Source organism: Scleropages formosus, chromosome 1 (assembly GCF_900964775.1).
Source record: "Scleropages formosus chromosome 1, fSclFor1.1, whole genome shotgun sequence".
In the NCBI taxonomy this organism is placed as follows: Eukaryota; Metazoa; Chordata; class Actinopteri; order Osteoglossiformes; family Osteoglossidae; genus Scleropages; species Scleropages formosus.
Genome location: NC_041806.1, coordinates 1,673,016 through 1,698,083, shown reverse-complemented (window position 1 = coordinate 1,698,083; position 25,068 = coordinate 1,673,016). Strand labels below are relative to the sequence as shown.

Sequence of the window (25,068 nt, the reverse complement as noted above, 5' to 3'; positions counted from 1 at the left end):
ATATAGCACAGGGACTGGCTGTGTGGAAGAGATTGTTCTCAGTTTTAGCTTTGTTCCCCAAATAGGTGTAACGTGACAAAGTCACATGCGGGAATTTCATTGACTTAATAAAACAGCAATGAAATATATCAATCCTGAGTACTGCTTTCTTTCCTGAAACATATTTATTTAACATTTAGTGTTATGTTCAGCCACGCCTAGTAGCTTTTGAATTTTAAGTATTTCCAGCTGCATTTTTTTCAGAGTGACATTAAAAACAGTGTGGTTCATTAATTCAAGTGTAACAGGTAAATTTGCTCATTAAGCCAATTGTTCACTTTGGAGGTGCTTATTACAGCAGGCGCCTTGCATGGTTGACTTAACATAAGACGGCTTTCAAACATGACTTTCCAATTTATTATATTAATATTATATATTAAATATTAGATTAATTTATTTAACGGGATATGTTAATTCATTACTGTCAGTTGTTCACTTTGTTGACGTATGGAGTGACTGAGGACAGAACATTGACAGAAGTGGTTGAGCTTTTAGAACTAAAAAGGGTCAAATTATTAGCACCTGGGGGGCGCGGTGGTGCAGTGGGTTGGACCGGGTCCTGCTCTCCGGTAGGTCGGGGGTTCGAGTCCTGCTTGGGGTGCCTTGCGGCGGACTGGCGTCCTGTCCTGGGTGTGTCCCCTCCCCCTCCGGCCTTACGCCCTGTGTTGCCGGGTAGGCTCCGGTTCCCCGTGACCCCGTAAGGGACAAGCGGTTCTGAAAATGTGTGTGTGTGTGTGTAATCTGTGAACGCACACTTCCGCTTGCGCACTTCTCTATTTTCACAGCACTGTCAGCTGACACCCAATATATGCCAGTTTAACTGAAACGCTCTTACATACATGTCTGTAAATAAAAAAGTAAATGTAAGCGACCAATGGGAACAACACCAGAAACTCACATTAACTGAAAGACCCAGTTAAACACTCGAGGTGTGAAAAGAATCCAGGTCTCACAATGGAAGCTCCAGTACTTTTAACATGTACTTCCATTTTATCATCTTGTCATAAAGTTGTGGTTCAAACCAGGGTAAATACAGCAATTTGCTATTGACCCTTATTCCTCTAATGCCTTTGTCCAGCAGTCATATTTGCGGGTAAAATATGTTTATGTTACTGGGTTGCAGCAGTACACACACGCACACCTGCTGAAACCACTTATCTCGAGCGGGCTCGCCGTGAGCTGGAGTCTGACCTGGCAACAAATGGCGTAAGGCTGGAGGGGGAGGGGACACACCCAGGACGTGACGTCAGTCCATCACAAGGCACTTCAAGCGGGACTCGAAGCCCAGACCCACCTGAGAGCGGGACCTGGTCAAACCCGCTGCTCCACTGCACCCTCGCTGTGGCACAGAGCTGATCTGTTATTAATTCTGTGTCAGCGCACTAAAAACTACACTAGGAAACCATTGGTAACCACATGGCTTTGGCAAAGGTCATCTGTGCGTGTGCCCATTGCAATGCTTACATGGAGTACAAAGCGAGCGAGAGCTCTCAGGGATCTCAGACAAACTTTTGAACCGTAGATATATGTGAACTTCTACTGCAAGGTAAGAAAAAAATAAGTGAAATGGATCATTTCTTGACTAAATAGTTGCAAAGAAAAATATGTCTCTGTAACAATTATAAAGAATGTTGAGATGAAATGTCACTTTCTATATAATGTCTTAAAATGTCAATTTCTATATAAAGAGAGATTTTTTCGGTCAAGACATTACTTGTGTAGAATGTAAAAGTTATTGCAGGATTCAGAACTGTACTGTACTTCGGTTTGCTTCTTGCCTTGGGAATTCTTCATATCCGTCGTACAAAATATGCACACGTTCAGAAACCAGCTCTATTTTTCTATCCGTACTGTAAACTGGAATGGGGTCAGAATTTGTGTTGTTATTTTGATTCTACGTGGCTGCTGAATTTAAATTAAATAGTACAATTGAAGCGGGGGTGTGGTGGCACGGCAGGTTCAGCCAGTGTCTGGGGTTCGAGCCCTGCTGGGGGTGCCTTGCAATGGACTGACGTCCCGTCCTGGGTGTGTCCCCTTCCTTTTTGGCCTTGCGCCCTGTATTGCTGTTATGCTCCGACTTGCTGCGACCCCCGGTCAGGACAAGTGGTTGTTTACAATGGATGGATGGAGTATCGCTGAATCCTGGGGCAGTGAGTAGTGTCAGGTTTTCCCAGACTGAAGCGGGTGCGAACAGCCCCAGCATAAAAATATGCTTAAGTGTTAAATGATTTTTTCTTTTGCTGTTCAGGCTGATTTTTTCATTAGATATAATACAGGATCTCGTCCTGCTCGTTTTCTTGTGCTCACATAATACATTGTTTTCACATTAATCCTTCGCTGTAAGTTGAAGTTAAAGTCAGGAGCTAAGTACACACCAACAACAACAACAATATATGATGATGGTGCTTCCTTTATTTGTGTCATGTTGATGGTGACCAGGTGCATGTGCATCTTTTGGTGCTGATATAGTGCTTGTATTGGGGTCAGAACCCCCTCCATGGGGTGTGACTGAAGTAAATATGATCCAGCTGTTTAAAGGTGTGACACCTGACATGGTTTAGTGTACAACCCTAATATAATGAGCTGCCTTGAAGAAAGCTGTTAATGGTTAATAGCCACCAACCAGTAAAATCTAAACTGGTGCTGTGCGCATTCATTTTTCTAAGAAAGTCGTGTGGGACTGACATCCCACCCAGGCTGTACACTTCCAATTTTCATAAAAGCTTAGAATTAACAGCAACAGCAGCAGGCAGAGGACAGAAGGCTTTTTTTTTTTGTGTAGAAAAAGCCCTCAGCTGATCTTGGGAGATCCCTGAGCAACCCCAGGTCAAGCCAGCTCAAAAAGTTGTGGGAATTTTCAGAAATTATTATATTAACAGGTTTCCCTGCAGTATTAGTCACATGTATAAACCAGTGGCCTTCAGGTTCTTCCCTACGTTGTACGCAGTATGTGTCCCGGGAACGTGTTTGCAGTTGTTTGCACCACGTAAGCAAGATAGTGGTGCGGTAGCACGCAGCGTCCACTTCGGGTCCTTACTCAACACCCTGCTTCCTCCCAACGCTCAGCTGGCACAGTCAAAGAGCGAACCCAGAATGACTCCATACACTACAAACTGCCTACAGTTCACAGCCCATGTCCACATCTACGTCCTGTCCCGTGTACTTATTTACTGTCTTGTACTCCATTCCGTGTTGCCCCACCGTGGTCTCCGGAGAAACGACATTTCGTTCCACTCTATACAAGCTATATAGAGGAATGACAATAAAAACAACTTGAACTTGAACATACCTGCCTGTCTTTTCATGTTTGTCTTCTTGCAGCACTTCTTGCAACTGGTAACTTTTTACTGAAATTTCTTGAGAAAGGGTACTATAGCAGGGAGTGGGGTTGGGACCTGGGGTTTCTTAGTCCAAATGTCGCCACACCTCCAGCGCTAATTAAAACTGTAACCTAACAGTGCGGAACGCACATCTGCTTCCCTGAAACCAGTGGCAGTTAGTGAAGGCGACTTCCTCTGACTCTATTTCCCTCTAAAACAAAAAGCATCGCTTACACTTTCAGCTCGCTGTTTAGGGCTTTTTAGAAATCATGTCAGCAAGCAGTGATCTTGGAGGACATCGCAGTGCAGTGGCCATGAGTACACAGCGCGTGGAATTTTACTGCATTTTTAATAATCTACTTATTTCTGAGTGTGAAACAGTGTGAAATACTGCAATGGGAGATGCCGGATACTTTAGGACGTAAACAGTGTCAAAGCTGTGTGTGTTTCAGGCGTGAGCAGGGTGAAATTCCTACTGCATCATCTTTCAATGCTGCGTTTCAGCTCTGTCCTGCTTTGAAATGATTTTCGCTGAAGGTTCGGAAGAGTTTGGTTCCGCTTTGAAACAAGTGAATCTTGATCGATATTCACTTTATACACAATATCTGCTCTGCTCTTCTGCCGTTCAGCACACTGAGGCCCTGTCAACATGTATCCGTCGATGATTTGTACTCCGCGTTTAAGCTGCATAAATTGGTATCCAGCCGTGTCTCTGTGAGAAGAAGTAGGTGGACAAATTTTATGTTCCGTTTCTGTGTTTTTCTGTTTTTTCCCCAGACATAAACTCTCCCAAGGTAAGGTCAGCGAGGCGAGGCCAAAGCCCAACCCCAATGCTTTCTTTAAGAAGCACTGAAGAATAAGGAAAGCCGAGAATGTTTGAGGATCGGGTGACTTTCTGTCGGAGCTCTGTCTCTATGGGTTCCACGTCTGCAAAGTGGATTTTAGTTGAGTTTGTAGGTTGTGTGGTCAAAGAACACACTTAAAATTTAGACCGTGGCAGTGGTGGTGGTGGTGATGATGGACATGCCATCTAGTCGACCCAACTCATAGCTACTACTTGGCAAGGGAGGGATGGAAGTGGTTTGAACAGTAGCAGTAATATAAATAAAAAACCATGTCATATCCTAAACATAGATGCCGTTGTAAGTGTGCCGTGGCTGGGCCACGCCATGTGAACATCTACAGTTAATCTTGTGTGGCCCTCTATGAATGTGAAGGAGGAAATCATATTGATGGACCTTGAATTCGAACCTTAAGGTGTGTATGGTTTGATATAAACAGACAGCCAGAGACCTCATCCTTCCAGATCATTCCAAACCCATTTTGTATCGAGATACACCACACAGTTGCATCAAAACTTTTCCAACTAGCCTGAATACAAGCAGTTTCAGTGCATGCAGGGACCGTGAATACAAACACACCGAACAGCTGGTCATAACACACTGGAGCTGTTATCACTATCTAAGGGCTTTAGGTCTAAACGTGCTTTGGTTGAGTTTTGGATCCTCAAATGGTCGGTCGAATAACGTAAGCACACGGAACCAGTCCTGTTGTGTGGATGTCGGTGGAGAAGTTTCATGTCTTCGTATTTCAGTTCGCACGTAAAACAGTATTTATATTTAAAGTTTCCATTTACGGGAGAAAGAAGTGATAAGTCAACGGCCAGAGATGTGGTCAAAGCCATGGTGCCCTGGGAAAGGCTGAAGTGAAGCATGTATTGAAGCATTGTCAGCCTAAGGGTGGAAGTGGGCAAAACTGGTACCTTTGGACCCTGAGAATCTAGGTTTCAATCCCACTTCCTGGTGTAGTTCCCTTATTGAAGGTACTTACTGTGAAGTTACCTAGGTGTACAACTCATCAGTTGCTTGGTGTTGTCATTTGCTTTGGAAGAAAGTGTCAATAAATACAGCAGTGTTTGGCACATTTAATAAATAAAATAGTTTCAGTGCTTGCTAATTTAATGGCTGCTCGGTGAACTGAGAGCAGATGCTCGGTAGCTCTGTGGAACACTTGCGAAATAGATTTCGTTATTTGTTTTGTAAGGTTTCATGCGTCTCCCCGGTTGCACCACTGCGGTGTTGTAGTCACTGCTATCACACACCATCTGGATGGTCGGTCTGCTGTCTGAAGTGCGACCGTGCCTTGTTTTCGACCATGTGATGCTTTTAATGACTGTTTTTTTTCACTTTGAGTTTTTCATTTGTTTCATCTGAAGCAGACAAGTGTATGATGATTTTTCACGTCATGAAAAGCACTTCGCTTGGGAGCACTAATCGCATCCAATTTAACTCATTTAGTTTCGTATTAAAAGTGGAAAAAATTTAAGTCAAGGGTGGTGTGTGTGTGTGTGTGTGTGTGTGTGTGTGTGCGCTGTCAATGTTGGTGTTTGGTGAGGTAACTATAGCGTTTATGCTAGTTGTACAATTAGTGTACTCATGAACACCTAAATCTCTCCCCTAGAGAGTAAACCGTGCAATACATAATGCTATTTATATTTATAACTATTTATCACATTTCTCTTACACTCCCTTGCATTTGTATCTAGCGACTATTTTTGTACTATTTTTGTATATTGGGTACTTTATATTTTTTAAATATTTTTTATCCCTTGCTCACATACTCTATCTTCTCATCTGTGTCTTGTCACTGTCATTCTGTCTGTGCTGTGGTAGTTCCTGTCACCAAGACAAATTCCTTGTATGTGCGAACATACTTGGCAATAAAGCTCGTTCTGATTCTGATTCTGATTCTGATAATTGTAATACGAGTTTCTGAAGCTTGAGTGTTTAACACCCACAGGATGGAGGGAACACTGTCTTCATCACCCAGCTATGTGTCTATGAAGACTGACCGATCCAAGGAAGAGCCACTTAACTTTAGCTGGAAAATTTCTACACCCTGTTTAAGGTTGGAATAAACCTGAACTTCTGCACAGTGCTGGAATAAGCCTATTACTTATCCAGATTTTTTTTAAATAGTCATTTCAAGGAAATAGCTAGAATTCTTTTAAACAGAGTGCTGTATACCTTTGTAGGGAAATGTTTAATTTTGTCAGACTTATACAGCTCATGTATAAGAAAAAGCAAAAATTAATACTTGGCATAAACCTTTAAGCGACAACTTGACAGTGACTTACCCACTCATACAACAGGGTAATATTTCCTGTATCAGTTCTGGGTACCTTGATCAAGGATTCTAATGCAGGAGCTTTACAGATATATATAGAACTTTTCATATTTGTAGCACAATTTGTATTATTGTCAACACAGAGGTTAAAAGTGCCTTCTGATAAACCCATTTATATTTCTTCATGGTTAGAAGGGAACTGGAAGTACTTTCATTTTTGTCTTTGCAGTGAGCAGTTCTGCAGCAGAGATGACCTGTCCATCAGTGCAAATGAGCCCAAGGATCTGCTGTCCATTACCTGTGGGCACAGTGTGTGCTGGCAGGGCCTCGGTGGCCACTGGGATCAGTCTGATGCTGCAGTGTCTTATGCCAGTTTAGAGTACAGCACAGAGTTCAGCCCCCATCCTGTAAAGTACCCTCACACACACCTGTCTGGGTCCGTGTCCACTTCTGCTCTTCTTGCTTATTGCCGCGCTGGATCTGGAGACGTGAACTGTGATTTATGCATTGAGAAGCTGGAACGAGCTGTGAAAACCTGTTCGACCTGCCGTGAGTCCTACTGTGAGCCTCATGCCAGACAGCACTTCACTGTACCAGCACTGCAGAGACACAAACTGGTGGAGCCCAGTGGAAGTACAGAAACGAAAAAGGTGACTGAGGTGAGCTTATCTGTAAAGGGCTCGAGGGGCTCCATGTACTGGGCCAAGCCCCCCGATAGTATTAATTATATTATTGAAATGACTTAATCCCTTTTTTTTTACTAAATACACTCAAACAGCCAAACATGATGAAAGTTTTGATAGCCTGAGGTCGATTTGGGACTTGGACACTGATAGCAAGAGAGATCAGAATTGTTACACGCAATGTGCTTAGACAATGGAAAATAACCTGTGAAAATCTGTGAATTTTGACATGTGAAAACAGACGAAAAACACTAAATGATATTGGCTAAAAAGGTAGAGTTTGCATCTTTTATCTTCAGTTTTTCCTTCATGTTTTAAAAGAGTTTACAGCACAGAGCAGTGAATTTAAGGCAGAAATGTCTGAAATTCATCACTGAGCACTTAGACTGTGAAAAGTACTTCTACGCAATTCTCAAACTAGTGTTTCTTCATTTTTGCAGAAACCCTCAGTGGTCACAGTTCCATTGCTGAAACCATGTGGGCAGCAACCATGTGAAGATGAAGCAAGTAAGAACTTTAGTCAGTAAAGGAACTGAACAAAAACCCCTTGTACCTCATGTTACAAACATCAGAGTTGAAAAATAAATAGATACACACATTCCCCTGTTTATGCACTTATTTTTTTAGCATTTTTTCACCAGCCTGTTTTCTAAAATTAAAACCGGCTTGGGGGGGTTGGAAAGAGAGGATGGGGCTCATAGCTTCACAAAGCTCTTGAGGAGCAATTTCATTTAGCATATTTATTATAGCTACACATATTTTTACTGAAACTACCCAACAAATAGATAGACCTACATGTCTGTTACACTTTTTTGTTAATTATAGTTAAGTGACCAGATGCTGAAAAACATGCTTGTTATGAACTGGTCTCATTGTCCTGGCCAGTAAAATACAGTTGGGATTTGAATATGAAACACTTTTTAATACTTTCCCCAACTCGCTCTCTCCACTCCGCTGTTTCATTCCTCTTCCCCTGTGGGGCCAGGAGTGCAGAAATTGAGTTAATTTGGCTCTGTCTTCTGCGTGTTAAGCTGAACATAGGATACTGAATCAGATGAAAGATAATAAAATGATTATAATGACAGATAATAAAACAAACTTGCATCTAGTCCACGTTGCACTTTGTCCCACATCCTGTGCTTCCAGCATCGAGCACTAAGACACTGAGCCGTCGATGAAAATACAATAAATGAAGTCTTAAGGGAAATTGTTTAATTGCACAGCACTGATGGCTAAGAAGGGGCGCGGTGGCGCAGTGGGTTGGATCGGGTCCTGCCCTCCAGTGGGTCTGGGGTTCTAGTCCCGCTTGGGGTGCCTTGCAGCGGACCGGCGTCCCGTCCGGGGTGTGTCCCCTCCCCCTCCGGCCTTACACCCTGTGTTGCCGGGTTAGGCTCCGGTTCCCCGCGACCCCGTATGGGAGAAGCGGTTCGGAAAATGTGTGTGTGATGGCTAAGATAAGTGAATGTGAAGTATCACCCCCTACGCTCGAATAATGAGGAACTACTGAAGTACTTTCATTTTATATTGTGACAATATACAGCACAGCTCTCTCCTTGGTTAATGTTGGTGTAGTTCACCTAGAAAACTCCATTTTACCACATTTGATGTTCATTTACAAACATAAGATTATCAATGATTACAGTATGAAAACAACGGAGTGTACCAAATGAGCTGGAAGAGAAACAATGTAAATGCTTCCTTTGCCTGAATTAACCTAAATGGCATTATTGTCACCTGTTGCTGATCTGACATAAATTACAAGCATAGAAGACATTACTTAGATTCCAGAGTAGCTCAGCAAGTATGTAAATTGGTCAACTTTAATACTGATACATTTGCATTGTAATGACTCTGCTGTTTCATAGTTTTCAGTGTGAACGACGAAGGTGGCGGACTGAGGATTTTGCTGGTGGGGAAGACCGGAGCAGGGAAGAGCGCCACAGGAAACACCATCCTGGGGAGAGACGTGTTTAAAGTGGGATTCTCTCCAGCGTCCGTGACAAAGAGCAGCGAGAGACAAGAAGGAGAGGTGGCCAGGAGAAGAGTTACTGTGATCGACACCCCTGGGATCTTCAATACTTCACTGACCGAGGAGGCGATGAGACGTGAAATACAGACGTGCAGAGACCTGTCTGCTCCGGGACCCCATGTGTTCCTGCTGGTCATCAGACTAGGGAGGTTCACAGCTGAAGACAGGAATGCTGTGAGATGGATCCAGGAGAACTTTGGAGAAGAAGCCTCATGCTATACAATGGTGCTCTTCACTGGAGGAGATCAGCTGGATAAACCAATCCAAGAGTTTCTGAGTCACAGTTCTGAGCTTCAGAAGATCAGTAGTAGCTGTGGAGGTGGATTTCATGTCTTCAACAATAAAGAAAAGAGCAGAGACAGTCAGGTGACAGAGTTACTGGATAATATGGACAGGATGGTGGAGACAAATGAAGGTGCTTATTACAATAAGGGCTGGGCTACGAAAAAGTCGAGGAATAAAAAATGGAGCTTGATTAATTTTTTAATGAAGAATCACAAATTGAGGACAAGAAACAAATGATGTGCATGTAAATTTTTATCTGAGGAAATTTTAGTGTATAATAACAGTCAAAAGTTGAAGTATGCTGGTTTATTTATACTGTAGCAAAGCTTGTATATTTCCTTCTTCTGCATGGAGACTTCTCTCTGTAGACTGTATATTTTTCCGTATGTTCACTTTATGTATGATTTGCACTAGTTGTTGTGATGTAACTGTACAGCAGCTTACCGAACCTGAGGATACTCGTGAAACAAAATTAAATAAATCTGCTAAATTCTGATATAGCTGGGTTTTGTTCAATTATTTTTATTTAATTGCCCATTCATTTGAGTACAACCACCAGTGTATGGTGAGTGGATTGTGTACTTGGTGGAGTTAACTGTGCCATCTGAGGAGACATACGAGCTGAAACTGTTCAAGTATGCGGAACTGGTGGCAGAAACAAAAGACCGTGGGTGGCGGGTTCATGTGAGACTGGTAGAGGTAGGTGTCAGGGGGTTTGTGGGTAAATCAGCTACGTCTTTACTGGGGGAATTAGTGTGAAGGGCCATTCGTTAAGGGTGGTGGCGAAGGACCTGTCTGAGGCTGCTGAGAAGGTGAGTCAGGGGGTGTGGCTGAGAAGAGAACAGGGCAGTTGGGGTTACAAGTTGGAAGGAGGTGTGTAGTGGTAATAAAATTAGTGGCAGGTGACTAATAATGGGAAGCAGCTGGTGGTAATTATGGAGGTGTGGCCTCGTTAATTAGGGTGGTTTAAGTTTGTGGAGTGGGGCACTGGTGCTTCTTGTTGCCTTATAAGTGGGGTTAGGATAACTGGGAGGGTCTGAGTTTGTGAAGATTGTGCATTTCAAGGTATTTATGATGGGCATGTGTGTGGGACCCATTGTAAGTAGGGTATCTAGCAGTAAGTCACCACGGTGAATAAGGTGTGTGGGTTGATAACGCTATATAGAGTTTGTTGGAAGTTGCTTTGGACCAAAGTGTCTAAGTGTGTGTGGGAAGGGGGAGTGGGTCTGGGATGTCAGACTGCACTGTTGGGCCTTCCTGAGGTGTTGTGGGTCTAATTTAACAAAACACCAATAAAGGGAGGTGCCTACTTGACAGCATCAATAAAAGACATGTGGTGGTATCCTGTGGTTGTTTGTTTGTTTGATAGGGAAGAAAGTTAAGCTGCTTGGTCTCAAGTCATGGAGATATATGTATATGTTGGCAATGCTGGATGTTGTTCTCCATGGCTTCATGGATAGGCTAGCTGGACTGGGTCCTTCTGTACAGTTGTTGTAATATATACATGGGTGTAAGATCTTGAACCTTCCTAGTGGTGTTTCCAGTGGCAATTCTGATTCAGTAACCAGGGATATTCCTGGTTGCCCTTTGTCATCTGAACTCCCAAACCCTATGGAATACAGCACTGCATGACTGCTTCATCTCAGCTCTGGCCATCACCGACCCAGGCCTGGACACATGGTAGACACTGAGTGTGGAGCATCCAGTCCCCCTGATCTGGATGTCAGACCCAGAGGAAACCCACACAAATGCATAGAGAACTTACAAACGCCACCCAGACTGAGCTGCATTCCAACCCATGTCCAAACAGCCCATATGTTGAGTTCTGCCTTCACCTTTGTTATGTTTTAATAAATTACTGTATTTCACACACATTAAATGCAATGCAGGGGTGGGTGGCTGGCATCGGGGATGGAGCGGATACCTTTGGCTTCAAAGGTTGGCGGTTTTATCCCTCCCTCTGGCTGAAGCGCCCTTAAGCAAGGTGCTTACCCTGCAATTGTTCCATGATGCCCCATGCTACTCAAGGGTACTACTGGTAGCAGGGGTGGGAACTGCACTTCTAAATGATTTTAGAACCTCTTAAGTTTTGTTGCTGCAAATCCCATCTCTTCTAATGCCTTATAATGATGCATTCAAACAGATGAAGACCCTTTCAGGCTTGTGACACATTGACTCAGTGTGAATCCAGCTTGAAATGAAGGCAGATCTCCTTCACTGGAAGCAATTTTACAGAACTGAATTATTTCCAGTTCTAGCTATTGCACGACAGTTGTAATTAAAGGTATGTTTTTAAAAGGTATAATTTCAAAGGAAGTTTGATTTTCAGAAATGAGTATTTCAGATGCAGTGATTGAGGACCTCTGTTTCGTTCAATGATTTGACTCAGTCATTGCTGACACTGTTCCTAGATGGGCTGTTTTACTGGTGATCATATTATACCAGTGGTTCTCAACCTTTTGGAACTAAAGCCCCCACCATGACTAGATTAGGTTTTTTTTTTTTGAAATCTATATAAAGAACAATAGTGGAACATGCCCTTAATTTATAAAAAATGTTTTTGAATATATGTAATTTCTAACATTACGTGTAATGTAATATGATATGCAAACTGGGACGTAGGGTGCGTTTTGCTAGCCATGCCATTATAAATTAGTGGGAAACCATGTGCAGTTCAATGTTGGAGAGCGCAAGCCTGAGGTCATCCTCCACCTGCAGATGATTTTGAACACCCGGCCTCACACAAATAAGTTGAGGCGAACGGAAGCAGCAATTTAATGGCGGCGTCAGACAACTGAGGATATTCAGTCATCAGTTAACCAAAACGAAGGCAGAGCGCAAGAGCTATAGACTTTTTAGCTGGAGGTGCTGACAACGGACCATCGCCACAACTCATTTTAGCACGTGATGAACGTAATACCAACTTATCACCATGGATTAGTTCGACTGGTATCTGACATTCTGTCTACACTGCCAGCTATACATAAAAGGCGGGCTTAAGCTCCGCCTCTCCAACTCGGAAAGAAAATGCAGAGAGAGAACGCATTCTTAAAATATTTTTAATTACTTTTTAAATGAAGATTTTTACAGATTTTTGTTTTTCATTTTTATGCACATTGTATTTTATTGCTTTTCAATTATACTGAGTACCCAAATGATGACCTCTCTGCTTTTTCTTCTTAACAATTTGCCCCCCCCCTTGAGAACCAAAGATCTGGAGGAACAGCTTATACATTGGAGCTCCCCCTAGTGGTGTGCTGGAAGTTTAGATTATTAGTACCTGCAATAAATTAGAAAAAACATTTTATTGAATTTAACATAAGTATTTCTATTTATAAAATGGGTGGCGCAGTGGGTTGGACCAGGTCCTGCTCTCTAGTGGGTCTGGGGTTCGAATCCCGCTTGGGGCGCCTTGCATCAGACTGGTGTCCCGTCTTGGGTGTGTCCTCTCCCCCTCCAACCTTACGCCCTGTGCTGCTGGGTTAGGCTGCGGTTCCTTGCGACCCCGTAGGGGACAAGCGGTTCAGATAGGGTGTGCGTGAGAGAAAGGAAGTATGATTCTTGCCTGATATACAAAAAATACCATCACAAAATGAGGCCTCGACAGGTCTCCACTTTTTATGGAGCACTGCAGTGTTTTTGCACAGACATGTTGTACATTTATAGTTTTCATTTCCATTGAAGTGCGTTGTCTTCGGCTCCATCTTGCTGAAGAGCTTGATTTAATTTCAGATGCTGCAGAACATGAAGATGCTGATGCCGAGAATTTGAGGTGAGGCTACTGTGTGGGAATAAAACTTGTTTTTCTGCATTCAGCAATACTTCACTGTGTATGCCAGTCTACACAGATGCATATATCCTCTACAAGGGAGTATTCATAATATTCTCATATCCTCATGAATGAGACAATGTCCTTTACATTGCAGGTTCACACAGCATAAATCAGCATCATCAGTTTGCACTAACCTCCCTATGAGGAGGATGAGGTCCATTGAATATCTGCTTAATTTCCCAGATGGGAGCCCCCTCTGCTCCAAGGTGAGCACATACCCTTCTTACTATATGCTCAAGAACAGGAGCTGTGTGTGTGTGTGTGAGAAGGACAGCAGAGCTGTTCAAGTTTCCCTTTTACGAGAATCCTGAGTTAGGAACAAATGTAATTTTGTACATGAAAATTTGCATAATGAGGTGTCAACTCATGGAAGACATGCCTTAGAAGAACAAATGATATTTAAGAACATCTGTTCCATCCATCCATTGTCAGCCTCTTGTCCTGAGTGGGGTTGCGGCAAGCCAGAACCTAACCCAGCCACACAGGATGCAAGGCCAAAGGGGGAGGGAACACACCCCGGACGGGACATCTCTTAAGAACGTGAAGAAGAAAATTTACAACAAGCAGGAGTAATATCATTTATGATCATGATTCACCTTTAACATAAAATGACAAACTAAGAGTACATTTAATGGAAATGGTTTCAAAAGAAAGCATATTCTACAAATTAAGATTTACGATCCAGTAAAAGAATAATTTAAAGATCTAAAAACGCAAATGGAAAAGTAAAATTTTTCTTGCAGTTTACCTTTCTATGTAAACTGCCTGTATAATTTTCTAGCAGAAGGCAACATAGCTGCAGGAGAGAACAGAATTTTTATGTACATAATTTGGCATGTACAATTATAATGTATATTACATTTATTTAGCAGACACTTCTCTCCAAAGCAACTTCCACTGAACACTATGTAGTGTTATCAGCCCACACACCTTATTCACCAAGTAGACTTAACACTGCTAGATACACTGGGTCACTCATCCATACATCAGTGGAACACACTCTCTGTCACTCATACTCTATAGGTGAATCTGAACAGCATGTCTTTGGACTGTGGGAGGAAACCAGAGCACCTGGAGGAAAACCATACAGACAAGGTCTGAACATGCAAACTCTACACCGACTGAACAGGGCTCAAACCCACATCCTCTTCCACCACCCAGGTGTTGTGAGACAGCAGCGCTACTCGCTGTGCCACCATGTTGCCCTATTGAAATTGAATGGAAGTAATGAACAGAGATTTTATAGAGGTTGGGGGATTTTGGTTGTCTTGGTATGTCCATTCTGAGCTGTGGAGGGGGGGGAGGAAAAAAAAAAAAAAAAACACAGGCACAGGGTCTCTTCTATAGCTGAATACTCTAACATGAAAACTGACCTTCCATGATGGGATTAATAATGGCTTAACCAATAGTAGCCTTTAACCATTATTACATAATATGTTCTCTTAGTTTTCATAAATTTCCTCTGGGTGATCCTGTATTTTCCCTACTATCCAAAGACATGTTTTGGGTGAACTCTAAATTGTCCATCATCTGTCACTCTGTTTGCCTTGTGATTGGACTGGGGTCTCATCGAGGGTGTACCCCAACTAGCCTCCATCCTATCATTTCACAATAGGCTCCGGACCCTCATGACCCACACTTGGGGAAACGTTTACTGAAACTCCATGATAAATGACTAATTTAAGTCAGTCCCCAACCCCAAAGTTGTCTAGGGCTATAACAAAGGTTTTGTAGCAAGTCATGAGTTATGAACTGACAAGACAAGTAGGGTACACAAACAGGAATGTGTGTTTAATGTTGTGGTGAAAAGGAGGTTAAAGTATACAAAAGAGCCAAGAAGCAAACCTGGCAAAAGTGAAATAAATGCAAAAGGTATTTAAGAAACAAAAAAGCATAACTAACCTAACCCTTCTACACCAGTTACTTTAACTCCCACCCAGAAACAAAAAGTGCTCAAAAGTTGCAAAAGTCTTCTGCACCTTCCTAACTACACTACTTTTACACTGTCTAAAGAAAACAGACAGGTTTACAAGCTGTAAAAAAATTGATAGAAAGAAACAAGTAGAAATATACAAACACCAGCATGAAGAAACAGCCAGAGCACTAATGTGACCGTCTTCATGGCAGGAGAAACACTTACGATGTTCTTTCTCTTGCGCAGAGACTGGTCCAGCACAGCTTTCAACCATTTTTTCATTTAGATGCATTCTACTATACATTCCAGCACACCACGCAATATCTTCCATTACAATTAACTCACGTAGAAAATCACAGTCGTTCACAGCTATACACGATTTATGAACGAGAATTTCCTTTTCTCTAGCAAACTCAACAAATATTTGACTCCGGGACTTCCCGTGATTTCCGAATTTCTGTTTGTATGGCTCAGCAACAAGCTCATAAGTATGAAGAACAGAAGCCTTAACTGTGTCGTACTTTAAACTAGTATCTACAGGAAAGGCTGAACACACCTCCTGAGCTTTTCCACTCAACTTACACTGCAATGGTAGAGGCCAAAATACTTTGGGCCATTGCATAGAACTGGCAATGCGCTCAAGAATGGTAAAATAAGAATTTAATTCCATGTCTCTAAATGTTGGAACAAGAAATGTATATTTGGAAATAGCAAATGATGTAGAACTGGTAGAAAACAAACTTTGTGTGGACTGTGGATACATACCAGAAGACGCGGGGGCAACAGTTGAACTGGATGCAATGAAGAAAGATGCAAGTTGCCAGAGTCTGATCTGCTTCTTGGCTACTATCTCCAGCATGTAGAGCTCTAGCTTCAGCTCCAATGCACACTGATGTGCTTTTTCCTTTTCCTCTGTCTGATTTCTGGTCAAACAAACCTTCCAACAAGCCTTATTGAGGCAACTGCCAGATACAGTGAACAGGGGAGAAAACAAAGCAGGAGGAGACAACCAGGTTTTGACCTCAGCCTCAGCCAAATCCACATCTGTCTGCCCAACATCGCAGACCTCCAAATTTTCATTGGGGCACTCAGCAAAGTTAACCTCCTCCACCAGAACGGCATCAAATACCACTAGCAATACAATCACATTTTTTTCTAACAACTTCTCTAGGACAATAGCTTTAATGTCACGTTTGAGCAACTGCCTCAAAACAGGAATGCCAAAGTGATTCACCATTTTCAAAAGATCATATTTTGGAATTTGTTATATTGTTCTAGGATCGGACTATCCAGGAACATCGGTAAGTCAAGCAAAGCCTTCATTTCTGTGACGAGCAACACAGTTACAAGAACACAAAGAGACTTACTTAACCACAAGCAAAACACCACCCTAGACAATTCAAAACAAATAACTGGTACTGCAACTTTTGGGTACCTTTCTGTGAAGAGATATATTCTGGACATACCCACAATTATGTTACTACAACCCCAAAGTGATCTATGGGTGTAGAGGGGTGTAACAAAGGTTTTGTACCAAGTTATGAGTTTGTTGTTTTGTCAGTTCATAATAGGGTGTGTAAACAAGTGTGTGTGTGTTTAATTCTCTGGTAAAAGGGGAGTTAAAAGTGTACAAAAAAGAAGGGTCAACAAGCAAACCTTACAAAAATGGACAGGATGGAAAATGTATAAAAAAACTAATAAAAAGGGTTGAATAACCCAAACCTTGTAGACTAGCCACTTTTTAACTCCAACCCGAAAGCACAAAGGGATCAAAACCCAAAACAAAGTCTTCCCCCACCTTCCTACACCTTTTACACTAAATAAAGGAAACAAACAGGTGTACAAGCAGTATAAAGGTGACACAAAGAAGGAAGCAAAAATATCAAAACTACCAACTGGAAGGTCAACAGAGGAGCACCACCATCAAAATCACACTGTAACAGTTGGTTAATCCGTGATCCAGCTCATCAATGGCCTCCAGGAACAGTCCTTTCAATACCTGGAGAATCCTGCCTTTCCCGGTCCAACAAATCAGGTTTATCCTTCCCAGATTGATGCCGCTGTACAGTTATGATGCAGTCACAAGGGGAAAATGAGAGGAAAACAAAATGGACACGCGCTGCGGATGTAACACGTGATTACAAAGGAATACCTTGACCTTCCACCGAAAGAAAACTGCCAAGTTTCCCTTTGACGGTCCTTATGTCACTCACTTGTCCAACTTGATGGTGTAAATGTTGCTCCACTCACGCTGCAGATCCGGTTTTGGTGCACTTTCCGGTACACGTGTTACAATCAAGACATCCTTCACATTTTCCATCAATCGCACATGATCCCACCGTTCTGTTTCTTCACTTGATCAGTCTGGCTCTGGACCATCAGTCTTTCATTACTGCAGGCTGCTGCTAATGATACAAGTTTAAAGGAAAACTATTTAATAAAATGATAATTACAGAAAGAAGTGCATTAAGTCCGTACTGCTGAAGTATCCCACAACTCCCATATGAATGCCTTCACTATAAGCATTATATGGAAAATGGTTATATTATTTATATCTGTAAGTACTGTGCACTATATGCTGTGACAGGTTGGCACAAATTCCTACATTCCTTAGAGAAACAAGGTGACTGATTGTACCAAATGTTAAGAGAGAGAAATAAAAAAAAATAAAAAAAAAGGCAGATACCTGTGCACACTGTAGAACCAGCAGAGTGTTTATGGAAACTATACAATATATCTATGCTGCTTGACCTATTCCTTGGTTCGGTGGTAGAGATGAATTCCTGTCTGTCCAAGTTCATGATTATGAAAAATGAAGCCCGCTACTCCTGTTGGAAAAGGAATTGTATTAAATACACAGTGTTAAAAACATCATGTTTAATGGCATCCAACATAAATATTATGAGGATTATAAATAGCATAATGAGGAAAAACAATAAGACGGTGTACGTAGAAAATGTGAATTAATTGCAAGCAACTGATATTTACAGGTTAACTAAAGCAAGTACTGTAATGTGATGTGGTTCCCAGTGTCTTGCAGATTTTCTAGACAGATTTAAGCATATTTTTATTCATTGCAGCTATATCAGAAACTTTTACAGAAACTACCCAGTGAATAAATATGTATACTATCATGCTTTTTTTGATTATGAAACTGAGTGACCAAAAGAAAAACTTGGTTGCTTCCTCGTGACCAATACAATAGTCACGATTTTAAGGTGAATATTCCTGACTTTTAAGAGACAGTCGCACTGTTGTTGTTTCACATCACCTGGGTTGATGAGATGTGGTTTCAAGTCCGGCTCAGTCTGCGTGGAACTTTCCCGTTCTCTTCCACTGTCCCTCCACAGCCCAGAGACATAAGTCCTTTCAGCTCGCCAACTATTGCTGTGTATAGAGGAACAGCTTTAAAATGTAAGAAATTTATACCATAATCACACATGCACTGCTTAAAAACAGGACACACTGTATAAACACCAAAAGCTACGATATGTGGAATTCGCGTCGTGTGACGTCACAATCTCGTTCCACTCTCTCGCGTTTTTCGAGTTCAGGGGTGTGTAGATACCTGGAGGGGCGTGATTGGGAGGAACGGCCTCCCTGATCTGAACCCGAGCGGTGAGTTGTTATTGGATTTCTGTGCTAGTCGCGGTTTATCCATAACGAACACCATGTTCATGCATAAGGGTGTCCACCAGTGCACTTGGCACCAGGACACCCTAGGTCGGAGGTCGATGATCGACTTTGTAGTCGTTTCTTCTGACCTTCGGCCATATGTCTTGGACACTCGGGTGAAGAGAGGGGCTGAGCTGTCAACTGATCACCACCTGGTGGTGAGTTGGATTCGATGGCGGGGGAAAAAGCTGGACAGACCTGGCAGGCCCAAACGCATAGTGAGGGTCTGTTGGGAACGTTTGGCGGAGGCCCCTGTCAGAGAGGTCTTCAACTCCCACCTCCGACAGAGCTTCAACCAGGTCCCGAGGGAGGTGGGGGACATTGAGTCTGAATGGACTATGTTCCGCTCCTCCATTGTCGGTGCGGCTGTTCGGAGCTGCGGCCATAAGGTCTCCGGTGCCTGTCGCGGCGGCAATCCCCGAACACGGTGGTGGACACCGGAAGTAAGGGATGCCGTCAAGCTGAAGAAGGAGTTCTATCGGGCCTGGCTGGCTCATGGGACTCCTGAAGCAGCTGACGGGTACCGACGGGCCAAACGGAGCGCGGCTCTGGCAGTCGCCGCGGCAAAAACTCGGGCTTGGGAGGAGTTCGGTGAGGCCATGGAGGAAGACTTTCGGTCGGCCTCAAAGAGATTCTGGCAAACCGTCCGGCGACTCAGAGGGGGGAAGCGGTGTTCCACGAACACTGTTTACAGTGGAAGTGGTGCGCTGCTGACCTCAGCTGAGGATGTTCTCGGGCGGTGGAAGGAGTACTTTGAGGATCTCCTCAATCCCTCCGACACGCCTTCCGTAGAGGAAGCTGAGGCTGGGGACTCGGGGGGGGACTCGTGCATTACCCTGGCTGAAGTTGCTGAGGTAGTCAAAAAACTCCTCGGTGGCAAGGCTCCGGGGGTGGATGAGATCCGCCCCGAGTTTCTCAAGTCTCTGGATGTTGTGGGGCTGTCTTGGCTGACACGCCTCTGCAGCATCGCGTGGAGTTCGGGAACGGTGCCTCTGGACTGGCAGACCGGGGTGGTGGTCCCTCTTTTTAAGAAGGGGGACCGGAGATTGTGTTCCAACTACAGGGGGATCACACTCCTTAGCCTCCCTGGGAAAGTCTATGCCAGGGTACTGGAAAGGAGAATCCGACCGATAGTCGAACCTCGGATTCAGGAGGAGCAATGCGGTTTTCGCCCTGGCCGTGGAACACTGGACCAGCTCTATACCCTCACTAGGGTGTTGGAGGGTTCGTGGGAGTTTGCCCAACCAGTCCATATGTGTTTTGTGGACCTGGAGAAGGCATTCGACCGTGTCCCTCGTGGCATCCTGTGGGGGGTGCTTCGGGATTATGGGGTTCGGGGCTCGTTGCTACGGGCTGTTCGTTCCCTGTATGACCGGAGCAGGAGCTTGGTTCGCATTGCCGGCAGTAAGTCAGACCTGTTCCCGGTGCATGTTGGACTCCGCCAGGGCTGCCCTTTGTCACCGATTCTGTTCATTATTTTTATGGACAGAATTTCTAGGCGCAGTCAGGGAACGGAGGGTGTCTGTTTTGGTGGCCGCGAGATCTCGTCTCTGCTTTTTGCGGACGATGTGGTCCTGTTGGCTTCATCAAGTCAAGACTTGCAGCGTGCACTGGGGAGGTTTGCAGCCGAGTGCGAAGCGGCGGGGATGAGAATCAGCACCTCCAAATCCGAGGCCATGGTTCTCAGTCGGAAAAAGGTGGATTGCTCCCTCCGGGTTAGGGGGGAGTTGCTCCCTCAAGTGGAGGAGTTTAAGTATCTTGGGGTCTTGTTCACGAGTGAGGGAAAAATGGAGCGGCAGGTCGACAGACGGATCGGTGCGGCGTCTGCAGTAATGCGGTCATTGTACCGGTCTGTTGTGGTGAAGAGGGAGCTGAGTCGTAAGGCGAAGCTCTCAATTTACCGGTCGATCTACGTTCCTACCCTCACCTATGGTCATGAACTCTGGATCATGACCGAAAGAATGAGATCGCGGATACTAGCGGCAGAAATGAGTTTCCTCCGCAGAGTGGCTGGGCGCACCCTTAGGGATAGGGTGAGGAGCTCAGTCACCCGGGAGGAGCTCGGAGTAGAGCCGCTGCTCCTCCGCATCGAGAGGAGCCAGTTGAGGTGGGTCGGGCATCTGTTCCGGATGCCTCCTGGACGCCTCCCTGGGGAGGTGCTCCGGGCTTGTCCCACTGGGAGGAGGCCTCGGGGCAGACCCAGGACACGTTGGAGAGACTATGTCTCCCGGCTGGCCTGGGAACGCCTTGGGGTTCCCCCAGAGGAACTGGAGGAGGTGTGCGGGGAGAGGGAGGTCTGGAGTACTCTGCTCGGACTGCTGCCCCCGCGACCCGGCCCCGGATAAAGCGGAGGAAGATGGATGGATGGATGGATGGGTGTGTAGACCCTAAATTAGTGTTTTTCATGATCAATCCTTGAGCTCTTCGTAAACCGCCCGGTAGTTACGTTGTGCACAGTCACCCCAACCCCCGCGTTCCCGAAACGTGGTATTTCACCTTGGTTATGTTGGATACGACGCTTTTAAAAAAGACGTTCGTAGACACACAGACGTTCTTCTTGCAGCACAAAAACCCAAGAAGTAAAGAAGCTCCTTAGTCTGAGTGTTGCAACTTGCAGCTACCGCGGCTGCTGTGCTCGTCGTGTGTGCAGTGAGGACAAATAAGACTCATAAGTAACCCGGTACAAACTTACGTTACACTCCAGAGCCCTGAATAACCTCGGGCTAATAAAACCAAAGTCTTTTTTTTTAATTTTATTTTTTTTCTGCCCGTAAGTCTTTTTTTTTTTTTTAATTATGAAACAAATCACACACAATACCAGAACATTAATTCAGAACAGTCAACCTAGCCAGGGGGAATTTTAAAAAAAAAAAATAAATAAATAAAACACTCCAATAATAACCAAATATTACATCAAAACCTTAAAAAAATCACAATAATAAAATGATTAATAAATTAATGATATAAGCCTGTTTCTCTGTGAGCTTATCAAAACGGAAGAACCCAAACAGTACACATTCATAATACAAAGCAAAATCCTTACACAATTTATCAATAATAAATTTTGAGACATCTCTCCATAGCTGTTTGGTATAACGGCAATAAAACCAAAGTTGTACCACGCCATCCGTGTTTTCAGCCGCGGGAAAACGTCAGGAGGCGTGCAACGGTCGCGCGCAAACTCTCCGTCACGACACACGCTGTGCGGCGCGCGCACGCGCGCGCAGATCCCGTAATTCGAGAAATTTCTCTCCAGGGGTGCAGTCCCACTTCCGGTGAAGCCCGTCTCTCCAGGAAACTAAGTGGGTGGAAACTGCACTCGGAAGCACAAAGGGCTGAAATAATTTATTAATCATTTTGGCTAAATATCATATACACAGGTCAAAATTTGCTAATAAAAAGCCTATATTTTTTGTTTTTCTTAAAGAAGTTAAGCAGTACATGACACTATCAAGGAATGTGATAATAAGAAGGCTATTAAGACTGTTTCTTATTGTGATATTTTTAAGGTCTTGATGTAATATTTGGTTATTGGAGTGTTTTATAATTTCCTTTTTTTAAAAAAAAAAAAAAAAAAAATTCCCCCTGGCTAGGTTGACTGTTCTGAATTAATGTTCTGGTATTGTGTGTGGATTTGTTTCATTAAAAAAAACAAAGGGCTGAAATTAATTCTGCACGTTTTCAAATTGCTCTCTCTACAAATATAGCAGTACAAAAGACGAAACTATTTTATAAAAGGTGAGAGAGATTTGTGCCCGTTAAAAGTTGTATTAATTTAATTTTACTTTTTAGAAAATTTTGTGTGTTCAGGTAAATTTATTTTTTTAAACTGATGATGCACTTTTAGAATTAAAGTAAAATTAATAAAATGTAAATACATAAAAAATAAACATTTACTTAAACATTTTATAAAATGTTTATTTAAACATGTAAAAAAGTTTTAAAAATTCATGTATTCCAAAAGTTATATTAATTTAATTTTGTCTGTTCAGAATATATGAGGTAAAATTATTTTTTTTAAACTGATACACTTTTAGAATACATGAATGCTTAATGTTGGCATATTTCTTGGCATAAAAAAGTTTAATTGAAAAAAATGTTTTTTTTTTTTTTAGAATATATGAAGTAAAAATTTATTTTTTAAGAATTGATACACTTTTGGAATATATGAATTTTTCAATTTATTTACATAAAATGTAAATACATAAAAAATAAACATTTTCATAAACATTTACATAAAAATTCATGTACTCCAAAAATTGTATTATGTAAATATATTTAAAAAAAAATAAAATTCATGTATTTCAAAAGTTGTATTAATTTAATTTTATTTTTTAGAAAATTTTGTGTGTTCAGAATATATGAGGTAAAATTATTTTTTTAAAACTGATACACTTTTAGAATACATGAATGCTTAATGTTGGCACATTTTTTGGCATAAAAAAGTTTAAGTGAAAAAAAATGTATTTTTTTATTTTTAGAATATATGAAGTAAAATTAAAAAAAAAAACTAATGTAAATACATAAAAAATAAACATTTTCATAAACATTTACATAAAAATTCATGTATTCCATAAGTTGTATTATGTAAATATATTAAAAAATAATAATAAAAAAAAATAAAAAAAAAACATTTAATTGAAAAAAATTGTATTTCGCTTTTTAAATTTTTTTAATATGGGGGGATGCGGTGGCGCAGTAGGTTGGACCGGGTCTTGCTCTCCTGTGACCCTGCTTTGGACGAGTGGTTTCAGACAATGTGTGTGTGAATGCTTAATATTTTTGGCATAAAAAAATTTAATTGAAAAAAAAACATTCTCTTAACTGCTTGTCCCATACGGGGTTGCGGGGAGCCGGAGCCGAACCCAGCAACACAGGGCATAAGGCTGGAGGGGGAGTGGACACACCCAGGACGGGACGCCAGTCCACAGCAAGGCACCCCAAGCAGGACATGAACCCCAGACGCACAGGAGAACAGGACCTGGTCCAACCCACTGTGCCACCATGTCCCCCTATTTACAGAAAATGTTTATGTAAATATATAAAACAATATCAAAAATTTATGTATTCTAAAAGTTGTATTAATGTAATTGTTTAGAACATTTTGTGTTTTTATAATATATCAGGTAAAATTTTTTTTTTTAAACCGATACACTTTTAGAATACATACATAAATGCTTAATGTTGGCATATTTTTGGCATAAGAAAACACACACACACACATTTTCTGAACCGCTTATCCCATTCGGGGTCATGGGGAGCCAGAGCCTAACCTGGCAACACAGGGTGTAAGGCTGGAGAGGGAGGGGACACACCCAGGACGGGACGCCAGTCCATCGCAAGGCACCCCAAGCGGGACTCAAATCCCAGACCCACCAGAGAGCAGGACCTGGTCCAACCCACTGCGCCACCCCACCCCTCTCATAAGAAAACATTTAATGGAAAAAAGTTGTATTTATTTTTAGAAAATATGAAGTAAAAATATTTTTTTAAAACTGATACACTTGTAGAATACATTTTTTATGTATTTACATAAAATTTTTCTTGTAAATAAAATTAATAAAATTTAATTTAATTAAGAAAATTGAATTAATTTAATTAATTAAATAAAATTTTTATTTTATTTGTATTTACAGAAAAATTTTATGTAAATATATAAAATATATAGAAAAAATAATATATTCTAAAAGTTGTATTAATTGAATTTTATTTTTTGAAAATTTTGTATGTTTAGAATATATGAAGTAAATTTTTTTTTAAAACTGATACACTTTTAGAATACATGAATGCTCTATTTTGTATATTTACATAACTTGTTTTCATAACTTTTAGATGTATAAAATACATATTTATGCAAAGTTATTCATACAGAACAAAAAATATTTTTTAGTTATGTGAATTTTATTTTGTATACATTTTTCTTCTAAGTCGCCTCTTACCTCTGACGCTGTGTCTGAGGACTGAGAAACTCAGATTTTGGAAAATATAAAAGATGTATATTCCTCTCCTTTTATTTATTTTTTTTTTTGTTATTTCTGATGTTTCCTTTTTTTCTTCCCCCTTTTAAATAAAATAAATATTTGTACTCAGGCCCTTTTATATACCAGAAGTTCCATCCCTTTCAGACCATACCATAATATCATGACCCACGTTACTGTGCTTGA

At 42.0% G+C, this 25,068-nt stretch overlaps 2 protein-coding genes across 3 annotated transcripts in view; one reads left to right on the top strand and one right to left on the bottom strand.

The window, feature by feature from the left end:
* The window catches only part of LOC114909086 (zinc finger protein 11-like), a 334,553-nt gene that overhangs the window by 76,338 nt on the left and 233,147 nt on the right, over positions 1-25,068 (bottom strand). The gene's annotated exons all lie outside the window — the stretch shown is intronic.
* LOC108930163 (GTPase IMAP family member 6-like) lies at positions 1,346-9,959 on the top strand. 2 transcript variants are annotated; one of them, XM_018745276.1, is made up of 5 exons: positions 1,346-1,585; positions 6,159-6,266; positions 6,715-7,135; positions 7,609-7,675; positions 9,034-9,959. In XM_018745276.1, exons 2-5 carry the CDS (start codon positions 6,160-6,162, stop codon positions 9,717-9,719), a joined length of 1,281 nt encoding a protein of 426 aa, XP_018600792.1. In that variant the 5' UTR covers positions 1,346-1,585; position 6,159; the 3' UTR covers positions 9,720-9,959. The 2 variants fall into 2 exon arrangements, with proteins under 2 accessions (XP_018600792.1, XP_018600791.1); XM_018745275.1 differs by having other exon boundaries at positions 6,715-7,144.